Source organism: Phalaenopsis equestris, unplaced genomic scaffold (genome assembly GCF_001263595.1).
Source record: "Phalaenopsis equestris unplaced genomic scaffold, ASM126359v1 Scaffold000552, whole genome shotgun sequence".
NCBI lineage: Eukaryota > Viridiplantae > Streptophyta > Magnoliopsida > Asparagales > Orchidaceae > Phalaenopsis > Phalaenopsis equestris.
In genome coordinates, this window is record NW_018164992.1 from 596325 (window position 1) to 617634 (window position 21310).

The 21310-nt window shown below is 33.3% G+C and overlaps 2 protein-coding genes across 13 annotated transcripts in view; one reads left to right on the forward strand and one right to left on the reverse strand.

The window, feature by feature from the left end:
- The window catches only part of LOC110029133 (WD repeat-containing protein 13), a 28097-nt gene extending 15262 nt beyond the window's left edge, over positions 1 to 12835 (forward strand). The window contains exons 6-15 of one of the 12 annotated variants that reach the window (XR_002294491.1): positions 3297 to 3436; positions 4727 to 4774; positions 4974 to 5084; positions 5179 to 5357; positions 5654 to 5775; positions 9869 to 9945; positions 11311 to 11427; positions 11708 to 11754; positions 11842 to 11912; positions 12758 to 12830. Coding sequence is in view for 4 of the 12 variants with exons in the window: in XM_020731272.1 (XP_020586931.1) it covers positions 3297 to 3436; positions 4727 to 4774; positions 4974 to 5084; positions 5179 to 5357; positions 5654 to 5775; positions 9869 to 9945; positions 11311 to 11421 (788 nt within the window). In the remaining 8 variants the exon portion in view is untranslated. Of the gene's footprint in view, positions 1 to 3296; positions 3437 to 4726; positions 4775 to 4973; positions 5085 to 5178; positions 5358 to 5653; positions 5776 to 9868; positions 9946 to 11310; positions 11428 to 11707; positions 11992 to 12757 lie in introns of those variants that run through there. The other 11 variants (XR_002294493.1, XR_002294492.1, XR_002294489.1 and 8 more) reach the window with 11 other exon arrangements.
- Positions 12836 to 12848: 13 nt separating this feature from the next.
- LOC110029132 (probable GTP-binding protein OBGC2) overlaps positions 12849 to 21310 on the reverse strand; it is a 30836-nt gene continuing 22374 nt past the window's right edge. The window contains exons 8-10 of the mRNA XM_020731267.1: positions 18511 to 18585; positions 18161 to 18360; positions 12849 to 12968 (exon numbers count right to left, since the gene is read on the reverse strand). Coding sequence (XP_020586926.1) covers positions 12860 to 12968; positions 18161 to 18360; positions 18511 to 18585 — 384 coding nt within the window. The 3' untranslated portion in view covers positions 12849 to 12859. The remainder of the gene's footprint in view (positions 12969 to 18160; positions 18361 to 18510; positions 18586 to 21310) is intronic.

Here is a 21310-nt window from a genome sequence, read left to right on the forward strand (position 1 = left end):
GGAAGCTTCTTTTTGAAAACCTCCATTTGAGGACAATACAAATACTTGTTTGGTGGGGAAAATTGAGAATTCATCTGGAGAGTTATTTTTAAAATCAGGGAACTCTCTGCTTGTGAATTGAAATTTTTTGCAGGTACATTGAAACCCCATCACATCTTTTGAGATCTTAGGTTAAATACTCTTTTTGCTCCCCGACTGTAGTATCTTACGACACTGACCAGTGATTCTTTAGTGATAATTGGGAATGTTGGCATTCTCTCGTGCCTTTTTACGGGGTTTGACTTTCGAAGGCTCATGGAATTATGGGTGATTTGGACTTGTAATTAATATAAATTTTAAAAATATTTGAGCTTATAAAATAACATAAAATTTGACTTATTCGAGTTTTAAAATGATTTGGACTCGAGCTTTCAGAATTTAGGCTCTTAGGATTTTAAAATATTGGGGACTTAGGCTTTTGAATATTTAGGCTCTTAGGGATCTAAAAAAAATTTAAAGTTACGAGCTATTAAAATATAAACTTTCAAGGCTTAAAATATTAAGATTTGGATTTTAAAATTTAAGCTAGTAAATCTAAAAATATTTTGTAATTGAGCTATTCAGACTTGAACTCCTAAGGGGCAAAGCATAATTTAAATATGAAATTTTCTTAAAATTTGAAATTAAAATCACCACAGCCATCGAATTCACAATACACAGGATAGAAAATAGGAGATGGTCCTTTTTTAAGCCTTAAAATCATAATGCTCTTGCAAGTACTCAAGCTTTCAATGTTTTTAAAATCTTTATAATGTCAATGATTATCTTTTAAGTCAAATGAGATATTTTGAAACGTGAGTCTACTATCAAGACTTAGATAAGTACCACGTAAGATACTCTTGAGTTGTATATGCTTAAAGTTGTCTATATAAATAAATCAATTACACATATTTTTTCAATGCCCGCATGTGCTCCAACCAATATATTAAATGCTTAAATATTATATTCTAGAGTGCTGCGCGGGCTAATTAGACCGCCTTGTCTATAGAATAGGGTTGCAAGTCCTTCTCCACTAGTTCGACCCTCATTCTCGTAAGGGCTGGACTTAACGAGTCTAGTAAGGCCTAATAAATATTTAAATTCTGAAATAATAATTTACAAGTCCGATTATTCTACATATAAGGATAGGAGTCAACAAGACTTATACTTTTAAAAGCTTAAACTATCTTCCCTTCAAATATAAAAGCTTTAAAATGCTTAAATCCCCGATCGCGGCCACGTTGATCGAAGATTTCAACCAGAGGGGTTAGTATTTTAAATCAAAAATATTCAAGTTAAAATTCAATCACTTAAAAACTCAAAACAAATTTGATCCACCCTTTGTAATAGTTTGTTGTGGGCAATAAAATTTTGATTGACTGCAACTTAAAAGGTGGGAATGTCATATCAATGTATCAATATATTCACTATCAAAGTAATTGCATGCCAGTAAGGACGTGACCCAAATCCTCTGTCCGTGTGATTCTGCCGCTAAATGACACCACAAAATATCAGTGACAACCAAAGCCCTCTGAACGGATGGTTGTTGCAAAATGACACTATTATATTACGGTCACAACCACAACCTGTATGTTTCCCAATAGTTTTCAACCTTTTTGTGAATCATAGTTGTACAATTGATTGACATAAAACTTCTTCTGTTAGCTAAGGTCGAATTAAATTTATCCCCTTAGACAAACGTCCACCCTAGATCTATAAGGATTTCTTGCACGACCCAACCCATGACTGCTAACAAGGCTCCTTCTGTCATGTTGGGTCGACTACCTCATCTGACTAAGTATATCAGGGTCCATGACGACCCAGGATGACGAAACCATGAAATCTTAATCGAGTTTCATCTTCATTCCCCCATTATCCGCTTTAGACTTCAAGTAATGAATTCTACAACTTAAATCTTAAGTCAGCTGCTATTATATGTTTGATTTTTTAATTTTTAATGAGTAACCTTAATCAAAAGTGTTCTCCTATTATCAGGAGGGGTAATTAACCATATAAGTGCATGCACTTATGGGAAATTTCGAATTTTAGACCAAAAAGTCCTCACTAAATGAAGAAATTATTACATACGAAACACGTACGCAACACTATGTATTTCCTCCAGCAATATGCCTTAACATGTGCTGTATCGGGCCCACCTCCCATGGAGATTATTGAAGTGGAATCGTGGAGGTTATTGGAAGAGTAATTCAGGGTTATTGGGGGTTATTGAAACATCAATTCAAATAAAACCGTAATAAACTCTCAATGACCTCTTAATAACCTCCGTTGTTACACTCTCAATAATCTCCCAATAAATCTCTGCGGTTCCACTCTGCAATAACCTCATAATAACATCCTAATAACCCCCCAATAATCTCCTCCCTCTGCATAACCCCCATAACACCCTCATAATAACACCCCAATAACCCCTCAATAATTTCCATGGTTTCACCTCAATAACCTCTACGTGACGACATATTACTTGAAGTCTGCATGCAGAGCTGCATAAGTGCTTCTTATGAAAAAATTTCTCTACTAAATGAGGGCGAAATCTCTGGGTAATGTCTTATCTGCAATCCAATTTGACTTTTGAAAATTAGTTATTCCTAAGATCTCTCTCAAAAAAAATAAAATAAAAATAAATGCAGAGAGAGTTCACGGGGAGCTGTCGTTAATCTTTAGAGCCCACATTCGTTTTCGACTCAATTTACATATTCTTTTTCGTGTTCAACTTAAAATTGACTCGTTTAAATTAATTATGAAAATAAATTTAGGGTGTTAGATTCAAATTTGTACCATTTCTATACAATAAGAAATGCAAAACCACATGAGATGTATTGATTTAAACTTAAATATAGTAATATATTAAAAAAAACTCTTTTTTTTCAAGTTAAAACGAGTCGAACATGATCGAACAATGGTTTGTTTGTATTCGGTTCATTTATAATTTCAATCATAACAAAATTGTTCGTGGTCGGCGCTTACTTAATGATCAATTTAAACATGTCCAACTTAACGAACTAAACATGAGTTGTTCGCAAATAATAAGCTTTTTCGACAGCCCTATTAACATGTGAGGCTGCCATTTATCAGTTATACTTGTTGTATTGCTAAACTGTTGAATTTAACCGCATTAGTTTCGAAGTTTATATTGAAATAACTTATTTGTGCAAATTCTATAGCTTCTGTGTCATGTAACCTAATATTATTATTTTCTTTGGTAGCATTAGCTTATGTTTTATGTAGGTATGATACGTGAATGCCTAACTAGATTACAGATTTTGATTTTTCTTCAAATAATCAGTACATTGCTTCATCCTCGGTGGACAAAACTGTCCTAGTCTGGGAGATTTCTAAAGGTCATTGTATTAGAGTCATATACGGGACATCTGCTCAATTATGCATCAGGTTTCACCCGGTAAGGATGCAATTATGTTCTTTTTGTCATTGCTGCAGTAAATTTCCAATGTGTTTAGGGTTTGTGTGGGCCTTTCTATTCCTCTGTTTCGTCTTTATATTAAGATATCGATCTTTCATGGTTGAATCTGGCTAACAAAGAATATCCAATAATAATTTGTTGATGGCCTTTGTGTTCTTGTATATCATCAACGTTACTTCTTTTTAAAGAAGAATCAGTATTCCCTGTGTTTTATAACATTCCCCACAATGTTAAAACAGGATAGTGGAGTGCATATTTGATAGAGTAAAGATCTAGTAATTGTAAAATTCTTTGCTAACAGTGTGAAGGTATGCCATAAAACTTGAAAATGAATTTTAAAGTTAGGAGTCAGTACTTGCTTCCAAGTTTGATATGATATTTGACATTTTCTAAGCATAAATTAGCTGTGGTCATTTAATAGTTAAACTGGAATCGTGAATATTTGTTGCATGATTTATTTTATTTTATTTTAATTTGTTGCATGTTAAAGCAAGCGTTTCTCATCCATAGGGGTGTGATAATATTGATTTAATCGATTCATGGTACATATTAATGATTAACGAAGAACTGCGAATACATATTATCAAACAAGGATGGCAAGGGAATTGTGATTTTATAAAACACAAAATTATGTGAGGTTTATGTTGGCACGAGTGGAATTGTGGAATCGTGTTTGATATTGTGCTGTAAGAGGGTGGGAGTTGAGAGATCTCAAATCAAAGAGATTGTATCAGAATGATTTGGGGAAGCGATTAAATCATTTGCTTCTTGCTTCGTTATAGTCTGAGTATACTTTTTGTTCATATTTAGGTCAAGGTTAGTGATGATAAGAAAGATGAGCTACTTTGCTTTTGTGAAAATATTATGAACCATTTAACATAATAGTGACGTGGTTGAGGTAATTTGTAGGATTGTATTGGCATTCATGCTTACGAAATCCTTGTAACTATAAGAGAAAAACATTCTGCAAAGACGGTAAAGCATATCCGTTTCTGCATGGTGGAGGTTTTCTGTGTTTAAAGAATAAGAATTTTACTTTCGAAGTAGCATCTCTAGAATCTGATATGCAATGAACTCTAAATTTATGAAGTCCTTTGTTTACTATTGCTCTATATTTTCTTCTCTTTTTGAAGAACATCTATGAGTTAAATTTTCTTATGCTGATAAAATTGGATGGGGAAATTTTTTATGGAATTAACATGGTATCATCTTCACTATAACTTGTCTTTGCTATCAGTTTCACCCAGAGCTTTCTCTTACATTTTTCAGGTAAATAACAACTTGCTTTCAGTTTGCAATGCAAATAAAGAAATCAATGTAAACATCTTATACCCCTCAAGTTTATATTCCCAGAATTCTTGTTGTTTTGTCATTGTCAAGACTTCTTCAATATACAGAAGCTTTACTCAATTATTTGTCAAAAAAAAAAAAAAACAAAAATATTTTTATAGTTTCTTTGTTTCTCTATATATATATATATTGATCACTTTGCCTTGACCTTTTCATCATTTTTCAGATCATCAATTTTAGCACCGGCCGAGTTATTAAAAAAGTTTACTTTGATAAGGAATTGACAGCCATGGACAATGATCATACCGGACAACTTATTTTCTGTGGAGATGCACAGGTCTGCTTTCTTATCAAATTAGGAGATCAAGTTATCTGCATAAACTTATATAAAAGCAGAATGTTGCAATTTTCTTTTTGGAATGAATTTACAGGGAAGCATATACACTGTAAGTGTAAACTCCCATACAGGATCCATATCCAGGTCTCATAAAAATAGGAGCATGAGGAGTAAATCTCCAATTACTACAGTGCAATATCGTACATTTTCTCTGGTAGCTAGGTGTCCTGTGCTTCTCGCGTGTGCTCAAGATGGCAATCTTTGTTTCTTCAGGTTTTTATATATGATTGGAAGACTTACATACATACCAGTCAATTCCCATGTCTGTACATATCTAATAACACCTAAACTTCAGTTTTTTACATGCAGAACACCTTACCTATGCATGAAAAGATGTATTTCACTTTTTAAAAGTTAAAATGGTGGTAATGAAAGGTTTGGGTGTTGTAAATATAAAAGGTAAAGTTTTGGTGTTATATATGCAGATACATATTAATTGGATGGTAGGTATGTAAATCCCCCTATATGATTCTCTTGTTTCATATACAACTGAATTTTGGTTCGTGCAGCGTAGCCTTGGAGATACAAGGTTATCTGACTCTTTTATGCTCGCTCAAACTTTCTCCAAGGCTGCATAGCATCCGCGCTTCATTCTGTCCTCTTCTTTCCCTCGAAAAAGGGGAATTCATAGGTATTTAGATCATTATACAATATGATGCTATTAATTTTGGAAGATTTGCATACACACGACTTAATTCCTATGTGTTTACATATCTAAAACCTAAACTTCAATTCATAACAGCAACACTCCTGAATGCATAAGAAGTTCATTTTACCCAGGTAATTATAACATATGCATATTTCTCCCTATGATTACATTCATAAACACTATGACTAACATAAGATTTTATTTCTTCAATTAACCGGTTATTCCATCAAATGAAGCAAATAGTTAAAATTTAGTTATTCACACTTTTCCCCCTCAACCAAACAAATGGTTGGAAACTAATTTCAATTCAACTTTCTCGATCTATTTCCATCTCATTTGATTTTTCTCTCATTAAACTCCTTCAAACAAAGCGATACCATTAGGAAAGACGGTACAAAGTTCGACCTCCAGGAGGATGTAAACAAAATTCCTACTTCAGTATTATTTCACATCTGAGCGACATTGAAACCCTGGCATGTAGATAAAAACACTAATCCTTTGTAAACGAATGAAAGAAAGGATTCATAAAGCCAACCCCAAATAGTCAGAATAAGGCCAATGATGATGAGTCAATCACTTTTCACTCAGAAACTTATTTATCATGTGCTGTGTATCATATAGTAGAACATTGAAACAAATTTAGCTTAATACTCACCAAATGGTTTTTTGGAAGTTTAAAAAGTCTTTTGATAAATCTCACTTCTACTCCATTATTGGATAAAAACAATATATATTACCTCCCAATGTTCAGGGGATATAATGGAATTCTCTCGCTCAAAAATAATAAATCCTAAAGAAAATAACCCAAACAATATCATGATTTAGCACAATTTAACAATTGCAAATGCCAAATAGGCTGTTGGTAACATAATTTGTGCAAAATTTAAGCTAAATCCTGCTAAATAACAAAAATGTAACTACCATCAATCCCAGGATATAAAGGAATTCTGTCACTCAAAAATTATAAATCCCAAGGGAAATAGCCCAAAAACTTATCATGCTTTAGCAAAATTCAACAATTGCAACGCCAAATAGGTTGTTGGTAACAGAATTTGTGGGGAATTTAAGCAGTATTCAAATTGATAAATCTCACTTATGCTCCATTATTGGGTTAAAATAATATATATTAACTCCCATCATTAAGGAGATATAAAGGAATTCTCTCGCTCAAAAATAATAAATCCTAAAGAATAACCCAAACATTTATCATGCTTTAGCACAATTTAACAATTGCAAATGCCAAAAAGTTTGTTGGTAACAGAGTTTGTGCAGAAAGCAGCAGTTAAACTAAATCCTACCAAATAACAAAAGGTAGAAATGAATTCTCTCACTCAAAAAATAGTAAATTCTAAAGGAAATAGCCCAAAAATTTATCATGCTTTAGCACAATTTAACAAGCAATGCCAAATAGGCTGTCAATAATTTGTGGGGAATTTAAGCAGTATTAAAACTAAATCCTGTCAAACAACAAGAAAGACAGATACTAAAAGATCTCGAATCCCATGTCTAATCCATTTTGCCTTGTAGAAAGATGAGAGTTAACTTCATCAATGTTTACGGGTAGTAGTGGAGTGGAAAGGGGAGAAAGATGGGAGTATCAAAGATCATGGCATGTTGCCATCCTGTCATTGTCTTCATTATCTCTAGTCATGACTGTATCGTCATGTTTCGAGCTCGAGAAGGGTCAGCAAGCGATGGTTTTGGGGGAACCAAGAGTGGGGTACGGGAACTAGGGTTTCGAGGGATTAACAGGATTTATTAAATCTTGCTTTAAAATGTTTTCAAACCCTTGATATGTTGCTATGAGATAATGATAGCTACAACATCCCACTTAAAGTAGACGACAAGCTACCGCTCCTATATCAATGATGAGGAAATGTTGGTAAACTAAATCAATATTTAGAGCTAATGATTAGTAAGTGATGATAATCTCGATCAATATTTCATGATTTCATCATATCGGATTGTTATAGACTCTAGTCTATCTAGTCAATAGAGACAGTTAACTAAAACTAATTGAATGATCTTTGTTAATAACTATGTTTTTTATTATTTAAGGAGACCTTATAAACCTAGTGGACGCTTGACAAAGACATCAATTCTAAGTTGTTGTTAGCTAACAAATGGTTTCATCTTCTATCAGGTGCATTTGATAACTAATGACTCATAAACTTTAGTTATTAAGGAACATCAAGCTTAGGAAGGAAGCAAAATATAGTGGTGATGTTAGAATTGGGGTAATAATTCAATTATACGACATGCGGCAGGGGCTTACTAACATGAAATTTTTGATTGTGATTAGTGTGGATATATACTTGATATGATGTTAATTTTGTGGCATTTGTTAATTAGATTTGTCATTCTCGATAAAGTGGTGGATGATAGATGAGTGGCTACTATGAGCATAAAGTAGCTAGTTGTATGGTTTTCTAGCTATATATATATAGATATATACACAGTGTACCCTTGGGTGACAAGTTGGTAGGCAACCACGTTGTCAGTCGTAAGACCCCTATGACGCGGGTTTGATCTCTACGGCGACGGATAGCGCATATGGAGAGCGGTATTCTCAAATATCACCCTTATATATGTGTGTGTGTGTGTGTGTCACCCTTGTATATATCTATCGCCCTCACACACACACACACACACACACACACACACATGTCACCCTTATAGATATCTATCGCCCTCACATATATATATATATGCCTGTATGTATGCCTGTACGTATGCCTGTCTGTATTATGTATGTATATGTGTGTGCGTGTGCGTGTGCGTGTGCGTGTGCGTGTGCGTGTGCGTGCGCGTGCGCGTGCGCGTGCGCGTGCGCGTGCGTGTGCGTGTGCGCATGTCTGTCTGTATTATGTATGTATTATGTATGTATGTGTGTATGTTTGTCTGTTTGTGTGTGTGTGCGTGTCTGTATGTATATCTGTATGTGTCTGTATGTCTGTATGTCTGTATGTCTGTATGTTTGTATGTGTGTCTGTACGTATGTATGTATGCATGTGTGTATGTAAGGGTACTATTTTGGAGCATGTATGTATGTATGTATATATTAAGTGGCAACCTCTCCAGTTATGTTGTTAAATAACCGATCTCAGCATCGGTGTAGGGGTATTGAATTTGTAAAAAGATTTGCACTTGATAGCTTCATGAGTTCTAGGATCATAAATTTAACCCAAATAGTTGGAATAAAACTTATGATAATTATTAAAATATCATATATTAATTGAACAGGATTGATTTCAGGTGTGCTTTTTAGTCTGGAATTGACACTAGGCATTTTGATAACCAATGAGTAGTTCCGGTGTGCATTAGTGATTATGAAATTATAGTGTTGAATGATTACACATTATGAAAATATGGTCCTTACATTTCAATCAGGATGCACGCATGCTACTCATATCATAGAGAGCTAAAACGAGACAAAAATATTCACATTAGAGAAAAAAAAATCAAATAAAAGAAACGCTAACTAATTGTTGACGGATAGATAATCGAACGAAGGAAACACCAACTAATTATTGATTATCTATATAAAAATTTGCTTGAATTGGATGGAAGAAATAAAAGCTGTTAGAGGTGACCTATCGAACCAATTTACTATCAAATGAAGGCTTGTTGAGAAAAAAATAGGGAAATTTACATGCATACCACACAATTCTTATGTATTTACATATCTAACGCTCAAAGTTTGGTATTTTACTTATAACACTTCGGCGTCATGAACCTATGTATGAAAACGTGTATTTCACTTTTAAAAAAATAGTGATAGTGATATTTTTGATGTGATGTTAAAGATTTGAAGAGTACACTAGTAAATATAAATGGTTTAGGTGTTAGATATGTAAATATGTAAGAATATGTATGCAAATGCCCTAACATTTTTAAGCTTTAATTTCTCCAATTATTACTATTTAAGGAAAAAAAAACACTAGCATTGATGACCATTCATTTTTTTCCATTGGATGCCTTGATTTGAGAGTAGTTAGAATGGTAACTCATGTTCTTATACTTTTATTCCGCTTCTGCTCCAATTTTTTTAATATTAATTTTACTTTTGATGAAGTTGCTGGCAGTGAGGATTCAAATGTTTACTTCTATGATTTGACACGACCGAAACATGCCTGCGTGAATAAGTTGCAGGTTTGCCTTACCGAACAGTCTACTTGTTGCTTAATGCTCTTTTCTTTCCCATTTTAAAACATACAGCAACCAACATATCCCCCATTTCTTATACATGGAGTAAAAATCAGGGGGCTGTTTGGTTTGTTGCAAAATGAGTGCATTGCATTTGTTTTGCATGAGTTTTAGAAATTTGGGTGTTTGGTTGGATGAATTCCAATGTAATGTAAAATTACATTGCATTTGTAATTCATTTCATTTTTGATGTATTTGAAATTTGCTGGATTTGAGCGAATTTCAAATACACAACTTTGTGTAAAGTGTTGCATGCTGCCGGTTGGTCACTGCTCACCCGCCGGTCAGCCACCTCATTGCCACCGGCCACATTTTATATTGATATCATTTTTCTTCAAAACAAATAAGCAAATGTATAATCTTAGATTTATTTTACATAGAACCAAACACTTTCAAAGTGCTTCAAACACTTTACACTGCAATCATTTTTCAGCAAACCAAATAACTCCTAAATGACAAGCAATATGTACAACATATGGAGTAACTGATAAAATGGTTGCTAGACTGTATAGGTGAGCCCATTTTAGTTTAAGATTTTTTTAATGTTCAATTTAATCCCTCAATTAGTCAAATCCGATTTATTTTTAGTGCTAATGTCATTCGCTCGATTGGAATTGATAGAAACTAGCACGAGAAGCAAATGCTGAGGATATTTTTTAATTGCTTGTGGGGATCTCATTTGTGTCTCTCTCTACGCTACATCTGAACTTTATCATTTTAATGGATTCTAACGCTCTCAATGCTTCATTGGTTCGCTCAATAAAGTACGAGACCTCTCATCATGTTATAGAATCCTTATTCTATTTCGCAACTTGAAAGTTCAAAGTTGCCCTCACTCGAAGAATCCCCCGAGTAGATTTTGTCAATTCCAAACGAGACATGATTGAATAACCATAATTGTTAGGTGAGGATCTAAATTGGGCACTAAAAAAAATAAATATTAAAATGGATGCAACTATATAATTTATTTTGATCATGGGGCATTAACATAACACCACGCAATTATATATTTATAAATCTGAAACCTGAACTTTCATATTTACATCCGTACTACTTAAATCTTCAACATTAAAAAAAAAATCACTATTACTAACTTTTTGAAACTAAAACCCATCTTCTCATGCTTTAGGTTTATAAAACCAAAGTGTTACAAATTTAAGATATGTAAACACATGAAATGTGTGGTATGGTATATATGTAAAATTCCATTTGATCATTCACTCATCAAAGATTTGAGAGTTTGAAAAGCATTTCATTTATCTACTTGTTCATTATTGGATCTGGTGCCTCAACTGTAATACATCTTTTTAGGGTCATGGATCTCCTGTGATTGGGGTTGCCTGGAATTATGGTGAGAATTTGTTAGCTTCATCTGATTCAGAAGGCACCGTGATTGTGTGGAAACGTGCCAAAACCAACTAAAACCTGGTAGGAATACACTTCCGAAACCTTTTTTAATTGATTCTTACATGTTTTAAGGAACCTTTACATACATACCATTCAATTCCTATTTATTACATATCTAATACATAAACTTTAATTTTTTACATATATATCATCTTATCTATGCAAACGAAAATGTGTCGTCACTTATTTGAAAGTTGACATGAGTGGTACAGACGTAAAATGTTTTGGTTTTGGATATGTATATTGCGCCTAGATTTAAAATGTTTATGCGCCTAGATTTAAAATGCTAAAATCTTTCCAGTTTATGCAGGTATACTCAAGAGTCGGACCGTAGAGCAAAAATATTTGGTAACATTTATTTTTGTTATTATTTTTTTTGTTCTGTTTTTCTTTTTATATTTATATTTTATATACTGCTGTATAGTCATATCACAGATATAATATGGGCAAGGCTGCCTGGCTTCAATAATTGTATGAACCCCTAAGAGGGTTAAAGCAAATTTCATGTAGGTAACATAGAATGGGTCATATTTTATTGTTTATAACCTTTTTATGACAGCATTATTTTGATATTTTATATTAATCGTTTATTCTGAACACATACAAATATGCATATTGTTTACTTTACTCGTCTGCTGTATTCAAAAATTAAGATATCTATAGGACTCTTAGGCTTTTGTTATTTTCCTCAATATTTAAATAATATCTAAATTTGATTGTATCTCTTAACGCACGTACGTAAGAGAGAAATCTACATATATATACCACTCAATTCCATTGTATTTACATATCCAACCCCTAATATCTACTTTAATATTTATCTGCCATCGTCCATATGCATATTTCACTTTTAAAGTCTTATTTATAATTAAAGATTTATGCAAAATAAACTTTTACAAGTAAACATAAAGTTTAGATGTAAACACAGAATTGTGCCGCAAGTAAATATCAACACGTCAGAGGGAGAGCATGCTGCAAGCCATGCTCTTTATAAGCATGTTCTTTGCTTAAAGCTGTTTAGTGATGAGGGGATTTTATTTTGTTGATTGAATTGATTGATTCCATTTCGGTTAAAATTTTTATATGATTTTGTGCAGGTGGGAAAATTCTTATTTTTAGTTCTCGTAGCATATAAAAAATATTATTTACATCTTCGCTAACAGTTTTATTTAAGCCTAGCTTCATAAAATACTCAAAATTAAGCTGAATATGTAGCTCCTTTAACATGATTCCCTAACCATATATTTGATAAACAACCCAGCATTGACTTTAACGCTATTCTTAGCTCTTCCTAAAATTCAAGTCTTTTATTTCTGATACTTTTGTTTTATTAACATATTAACATTTTCAGGGCTTAAATTGTCATAAGAATAGAAACCGTTTACTTGGAAACTTTTAGAGAACCAAAGGAGCAATCTGACAGAGGCTGAATTAATAAAGCAGTTTCACTGCCTTATTTAGAATCACTACTATTAGCTGCGGCTTTTGTACTGTCAAGATGCTGGCATTTCCTCAGGGCTGCTCGAATCTCTTTAAGGAAATCATCAACACCAATTCGTTTTCTACAAGAAAACCCAAAAAAAAAAAAAAAGAAGTTATTATATACATAGAGTTGGATTAATGAATCACAAAGAAATTTGTATACATACCACATAATTTTTATGTATTTACATAGCTTTAACTAATATTTGATATTTAAATTTACAAAAAGGAACCTGCTATAAATTTAGGATGAAATTGAAAACATTTTGAAAAACCTTCATCCTTACAGAACTGGTGGAGAAAATTGGGAATCCATTGCATAATAAATAAAAAAATTAAAAAAAAAAAACGGAAATTTTACATTGTAGGTCCCAATTCTAGTGCATTTACACATTGCACATCAGAACTTTTCATATTTACAAATACAACACCTTACTAATGTATGAAAATGTGAATTTCACTTTGAAAAATGTGATAAGTACTAGTTTGGATGCTGTGTTTGTTAAAATAAAAGTTTATGTGAGATACATAAATGCATAAGTATTGGGTGCCATGTATGTAAATTACGGGAAAAAAAAACAACATTTACATACATAACAGACAATTTTTACGTATTTATATATCATGCAGGCACATAACACTAACAATGATAAAATACAGATAAAAAAATGCTACTACTAACTTATTAAAAATGAAGTGCACCTTTTCACGTATAGGTTCATGACAACAAATTGTTATTAAGTATAAATATCAAACTAGAAATGTAAATACAATGAAAAAATGCACCTTTTCATTGTATGTAAATTTCCCTAACAATGTCGAAACTCTGAAGAATGCAGTCTTGAAAAAGCCAAGCAGTAAGCCAAAATTTAGATCGAGATGAAGCTCAAAGCACTTACCTGCTTTAAGATTAGTGTGCAATATTAATTGCTGATATAATAAACCCATCTCAAAACAGATCCAATGATTTATATCCATCCGGACGAATTGTATATAACCGATATCCCCTTTAAAAATATACTCATTCTTGAATTCGGTCACGAAGGTGGGAATTAAAGACTGAAAGGAGAGAGAGCTTCGATTGAAATATCCTAACTAAAGTTTAGTTGGAATGGACCTTAATATGCCTGAATTTGCTTTGAGATGAGTGCAATATACGGATGGTCAAGTTAACTCTTACACTGCACTCATCTCAAAGCAACATCAAGAATTTTGAAGTCCATCCTGACCATATTTGTGATTGTCGTCCGATTGATATGAGTCTTGGAAATTGTTGTCAGTGTCTTGGGCTAGACCTCTCCTACACAACACTAATCTCCCATTATATGAACTTATTGAGGGCTAGAATTAAAAAAAAATAATTAAAAAAAGCGATGATTACATGTAGGACCACCTGAAATATTGAAATTTATAAATTAACAGCCAACATAAATTTTTTTTTTTGAGCTACCAAACTAATGTATTTATTCGTGCCACGATCAAACTAATAAGAATTTAATAAAAAAGAAAATTATCAGTTGGTTGAGAACTTGAAAAATGAATGAAAGAGGGTGGAAATATGCTTATTATTGATGTGGAGATGCTAATCATAAAAATACAGATAAAAATCTGATTCAACCATGGTCTTTATTGCATCGATATTAGCAAATTTTGGTTGTCATTTTGTATTATTTCTACCTTCTCTTATGATGTGAAGATGTATTTTCCTTAAAAGCTAAAAAAAAATATGAACATTTTCTGAAAAATGCCTATTCTGGATGTGAGGAAGCTTACAGAGAAAATAACTGAAGGAATATTTACATACATATCACTCAATTCCTATGTATTTACATATCTAACACCTAAAACTTCGATTTTTATATACATTCCCATCTTACCTCTGCATGAAAAAGTGTGTTTTACTTTGTAAAAGTTAAATTAGCCAAGTTCTTTATGTGATATGAAAGTTTTGGGTGATATATATATATATATATATATATATATAAGAAGCTAAGTTTAGATTTAGATAAGTAAATACATAGGAATTGGGTTGAATGTATGTAAATGCCCCACAAATACTAATGAAACACTGAATGTGAAGAGTTTAGAAGAAGATCCAAATCTTACTTAAGTTGAAGGCCAACCAATATCTAACCATTCAGAACATAAAATCAGAGATCCAAACACTAATAAATTTCATCCCAAGCTTTCAATCTTTGTCCCGAGATTCTCAAACTAGATATATGCACTAGAGCTCGAGACGTCAAAGACGAGACCAAGTTTAACTTGAATCCATGTTTGGATCATACAAACCTCATATGCATAAGATTTTGAAGATTTTGAGAAAGAACTGGAAATGGGATGGAAATGATCAAATTTACCTTCACATATGATCGAAAAGTTGATTGAGATAAATATGAAAACAAAGATAGGTATAGCTTCATAAAAAAATTTGCTCCGAGTATTTTAATTTTTTCACTTATTCTAACGAATAAATTGTCATGATGCATTTAGAACATCAAAATAGTCCAAATAAACCCTCTTGAATTGCCTGAGTTATTATGGCATGATGGATGAGTGACGTGCATATAAGGTTGCTTGCGTGCACGCAAATATCTCGAATCAAGTAAGAATAATAATGATAATAATAAATTATAGAAATATAGAAACAAAAAGAAAATCAATCAAAAGCTCAAAAATAAATATAAAGGAGACTTCTCGCCCTATAAAATAAAGATTTATAAATTCACTCCCCAAGGGACCCTTTATATATATATATACATAGCTCTTTTCACTCTTCTCCTTCAATCCCAACACTCATGCCCATTTTCTTCTCCTCGCCCACTCACCTCTCTCACCACCTCTGCATCTCTATAAACTGTCCATTTTCTCACAAGCACATAAGACCTCGTACAAAATATATGGAATAATCAAATTGCCCTTACACAATACAAAAATACATCTTTCTTGGCATGTTAAGAGATTATTATTGATACTATTTTGATCTTTCTTTGTGCAAAAATATCTTAAATCATCAATACTCGTCTTTCCTAGCGCTGACACAAAGGCTACTCATCCAAATACCTTATAACCACTTTATTTGAACGGAAAATGGATAAATTGTTCTCAAGGCTAAATAAATGCCAAAAAAAAAAGGCTAAAAGTGCAAGAATAAGACAAAATGAAGGCCTTAAAATGTCTTATACATAGATTAAAGAAGAGCAAAAAAGACGAATTAAATGGATTTGCATGAACTTTAGCGACCCACCAACCTATGCGAGCAACCAAACGCACACAACTATTACATGATACAAACTCAAACGAGCTGTTACAATGCAATGATTAAAAAAAATAGCATACTTTCACGGGACTATTGAGGAATTAGTGAGAACAAAAATAGCATACTTTCAAGCAATCAACAAACTTTTTATATGCAATACATACCCACAAATCGACATGCAAATGATTTAAAAAAAACCCTGCTCAAGTAAAAAAATGTGCAAAGGACTGAAATGCAACCAAATGTGCACAACTATTAAATTGAGTGTGCATTCTAATTACAGAGGTGCCAATAAAAATGCATAAAATGAGCATTCATAGTTTTTGATAGGGAATTCATTTCATGAGGCGAAGTCTGATTGAAATTAAGTAGAGTTGAAAATAAATGTTCGTTACAAAAAATATCCTAACTCACCTAAAGACAAAATTCTACGCACATGTCAATAAGTAAAGCACGTTAGTATCAATGGGAAAATAAAAGGTAGCTCCAAAGTACTACACTCTTCCAAAATAATAGATTCCACATCATGCTACTGCGAAAAGTCTACAAAACACTTTAATAAGAGTACAAACTCACTCCCTAGCTTGAACTCCAAACAGAAGTCAATATCATAATTATAGAGTATCCACAAAAATGATATAAAATTCTAAAATGAATACAAATTTAGGATCTTTTCCCAATGACGGACATAATCATTAAAGCAAAACTCTTGCCTAAATCTAGCCCTCGTAAATAAAGTTAAATGAAAATATAAATATAGAAAAACTAAAAGCTCAAATAATAATTGTCACTTACACTCGTAACAACAACTGGACCAATTTGATATTAGATGACAAATTCAGGCCTAATCAAAGCTCATAAAGAGCTAATATCTTATTAAGCATATCAATATAATTGTGCTCAAAACTCAAAAGCCAATAAAACTTAAGCACATGCACCTGACTAGATGGTTAAGTTTATTACAAAAGCAAAACAATATTAGAATTAGGACCTAAGCTTGAATGTTCCTCAATGTTTAAATCTATGAGTTCTAAGCTATAAGGCACGCTCAATATGCATAAAGCCCATTTTTTGGCCATAGGCGGATTTGAAATTGACACCTTCAACAAGCTCTAACACTAGGACTACGAGGTATTCAGGGTTAATGCAGCCTGTGACTGTTGACAAGGATCATTCAGTCAAGTTGAATTGACTACTTCCACTGACTAAGTAGACTAGGGTCTTTCACAACATCACCTGATGTAATCATTAAGTTTTTGATTGGATATATCATCATTGCCCCCATGAACAACTTTGAGCACAAGGATGAAAGTTTTCTTCCTCCAATCTGAATTGTTGGTACTAAAAATAATGCTTCGCAGAGCCCATATTATAATTTTAATTAAAAGTGCCCGCCCGTGGTTGAGATGGATAATTAATTATCGGCGCTTGAAACTATTTAAAATCTCTAATCAGATCATAAAATATTTTACAAGGGTGAAATCTCTAAGTAATATGTTATCTAAAAATCTAAGATATCATTTGAAAATTCAAGCCAAAATAAACATATCAACAGTATTTGGTAAGATTCTTTCAGAGTTCACAAGTTTTTGATAATTTCGCTTGACAATATTTCTCTTTCCACTTTGACTTATCATTTATGATCTACTAAATGTTGAATGCATATGTCTACCTAAACCCTTTAGATATTTAGGCCGTCAAAATAAATTCGAAGATAATTTAATTAGAGCTCCTTAGGATTCAAATCACAAGCCAAATTGATAAAAGATTGGTAATGATTTGAAAGGATTGAACAAAAAATTGAACATAACTAAGGTATATCCAATCTCTGAGCAACGGCCTAATTGGCTCAACATAATATCATTCTAAGCTCTACATTTTACTGCATATGTTTTTATTTTATCTTAAAATAAAGCAGGAAAACCATTGGACAGCCTCAGAAATTTATTTAAAGAAATGCAACACGTAGAAAGACAAACTAATAGTAAGATAGAAGAGGAGCAAGTATCTTACAATACACTAGCACCAACAACGGCAAGAGGTCCTGGATAGTCCTGAATGTCCTTTTCCTTTGCTTCCCTCATAGATAACGAAGCCAACAAATTCCCATCGCCAATTATGTTAGGTAGAGATTTATCCGATTCCACTTTAGGGGTTTCCACACGGCCGATTGTCCTTATTTCTTGGGCAATCAAAGGCAGCCTATCCCGAGCCTGTGTAGATATTTTGGCAAATTTAATGGCGATCTAAGTGAAATGATACCTAGAAAAATATAATGAATGCTCACAGATAGATAAATGAGCCTCATTAAAAGAATATCCAAGCGCAGAAAGAAGATAAATGTGAGATAGTAAAGGATTTACCTCAGGAAGGTCAATCTTGTTTAAAACCACTACATAAGGCCGCTCCAGGTATTCAGGGTTGTACATCCGCAGTTCCTACAAATTCTATAATCTTTTTATGCATTATGACATAAAAAACTAAGGAAAATGATCCCTAGGTTCAAAACTTTACAGTATCTTCATTTGATAATTAAGTTATCATAATAAAACAAAGCTGTTAAATGCCCAGTTCAATGATAAAGATAATATGCAGCTAGAGATCAAATCACGCTACCTAAAATAACTCAGATATAAAACCACCATGAACATGTAATAGTCTTTGGATGACCAAAAAGTATAAACATATTGTGTGCCAAAAATCTTGTAAAGGAAAAGATTTGCAAATACCCCTCTATTATACAACTTCCAACACTTTGGGGTAGTTTAGCTGTAAGTATTAAGAGCATTTATCTGTTCAAAATGCATTAGAATTGTTTGATTGCTGATAAAATAAATGCAAAAAAAGAAAAAGAAAATATTTTTCGGTTTGATTTGGTATGAGTTTATAGTATTATGCGTCATCAAAATTTAACAATTAGATTACCTCCTCTTTCATAGTTGAAATCAAGCACCATGCAATGCTTTAATATGCTAAAGACAACAAAATAAAGACTTAATGATAATTTCCTAAAACGAAAAATAAACTGAAAAAAAATGGACAGTGAGGATAGAATTTAAAACATGATTCTATTTAATTTAACTACATTAAAAAATAATCTTAAAACAAGAGGCTTTTTTTGAAAGTGTGAATATGTCGCAAGATAAAACGAAGATGAGTTATCTAGATTGACAAAGGTAGCGAAGGTGACAGCCAGCAATGGTCCCATAACGTGAAGTCTATGAGGCTAAAAAACAAGTTCGATGATATAATCAGAAGTCAAGAAGGATAAGAAAGCCACAAAGTAGTTCAAGTTTTGTGGCAACATTATTAAAAAGTAGTGCGACTATGACGCGAATGACCTTCCAAGCATGAAGGCTGCAACTTTAAGCAGTTTTGTTATGAGCAATTTTACAATGGTAAAGAGCGAGCTTGAAATGATTTTCAAAGATGCATGTCGAAAACATGATACGAGTGAAATTTAAAACTGCCGAATTTGGCAACATTTCTTTTGCATGGAAAAAAGGAGTCATGAAGCAGACCTCACTTAGCAGGATAAATGTATTATTGTTATGTGAACCTGCATTATTAATGTATTTAAAATAATTAAAAATTTTAATTTCTATCTATTTTAATTTGCATCAAATACTTAACAAAATAATTCCGCAAATAAAAAATATAATCAAACAATACCTTAGCAAACTTAGGATAGAACTTGGGCATATTCCATTATATAGAGCTTCCTTTGTCATGACAACTAAATTTGCAGAGTTTCCTAAATTGTAATAGATAAACTTTTCTTTAATTGAGATTAGTTGTTATCCAATTATTATGATTTACATCTAATTGCAGCAATAGACATCCGTATTTGATGGCGACAGCAAAATAATCTAAATGGAGTTTACTCGGCTAACTTGTGAGGGCTCCTGAATACTGGATGTAATGGGTGAAATGGCAGATTATTCAATAAGTTTAGATTTGCGGAATTATTTTGCAGGATAAATGTATTATTGCTATAGAGAACCGTTTTGGAGAGTTTGGTCCAACTTTGCTGGACCGGCCGGTCCTCAAGGGGTCCTCAAGGGGAGGGGTTGTTGACCATATACCTCTCCTTTCCCTTTCGTCCTTAATCTTTCCTTCCTAGTACTTTCCTAATATAAGTAATTATCAAGTCTAAATTCTGATTTATTTTACTCATTCTTGCATAATATGAAATTCTATTAGTTTATTCGTCCTTGCCTAATATGAATTCTTATCATGTATGTTCTTTTTTCTTATTCTAAACATTGCCTAAAATAAGTCATAGTTCTCATTATAAATAAGGGTGGCTATGTTTTTTTCAGTTTTTGCTGTGTTTACTTTCAGATTTCCTGTGTGGAGTCATTTTCCCTTTTGTAGGGGTTGTATCTAAGGAGGTAGCGGTGCTCCGTCAGTATCCTATTCCAATGTGGTGTTCTATATTCCTTTTTACCCTTAGCTAACCTTTCTCCTCCTCTCCTCACTGCCAGCCTCCCATTCATCCCAACACCCAGCCATCCCTTTCCCGCGGAATAACCGACTGTCCAGCTCCCCATACTTCATCCCAACCGCCATTCCCCAACAACAAAACCTAGTTTTCCAGATTCCCAGACTTCCTCCAAGCACCCAACCAGCCCTTCCCTACGACATCACCTACTGTTCAGCTCCCCATACTTCATCCCAACACCCAACCTGCCTTCCCCAACAACATAACCTCACTTTCCAGTTTTCCAGACTTCATCCCCACGCCAACCGCCACTTTCCATGTAGCAAATCCCACTGTCCAACCACTTAATGTTCGCCCCAACCCATCTATTGGCCTCCCAAATCACCCCTTCGATACCCCTTCACAACCTTCGATCTTGACTCGCTCCCTTACCACTTCGTCGACACCACCACCGTCAAGGATCTTCTCTCCTGGCCCGAGCTAGAGATTAATATATCATTGTTCCCTTTCCGTTTGTGTCATGTTGTAACCCTATTTCAATATTAATAAAAATTGATTTTGTTTCCATTGATTTTCTAACTAGTTCGGATATTAGGGAAGTTGCAAGGGACTGCGACAGGAAGGAGTGGAGGTTGGTCGACTGAAAGACAGCCAATAGGGGTTGGAACAGCAGCAAACGACCAAGAGCGACTATTCAGGGCGGCAACAGTAAGCAGGAA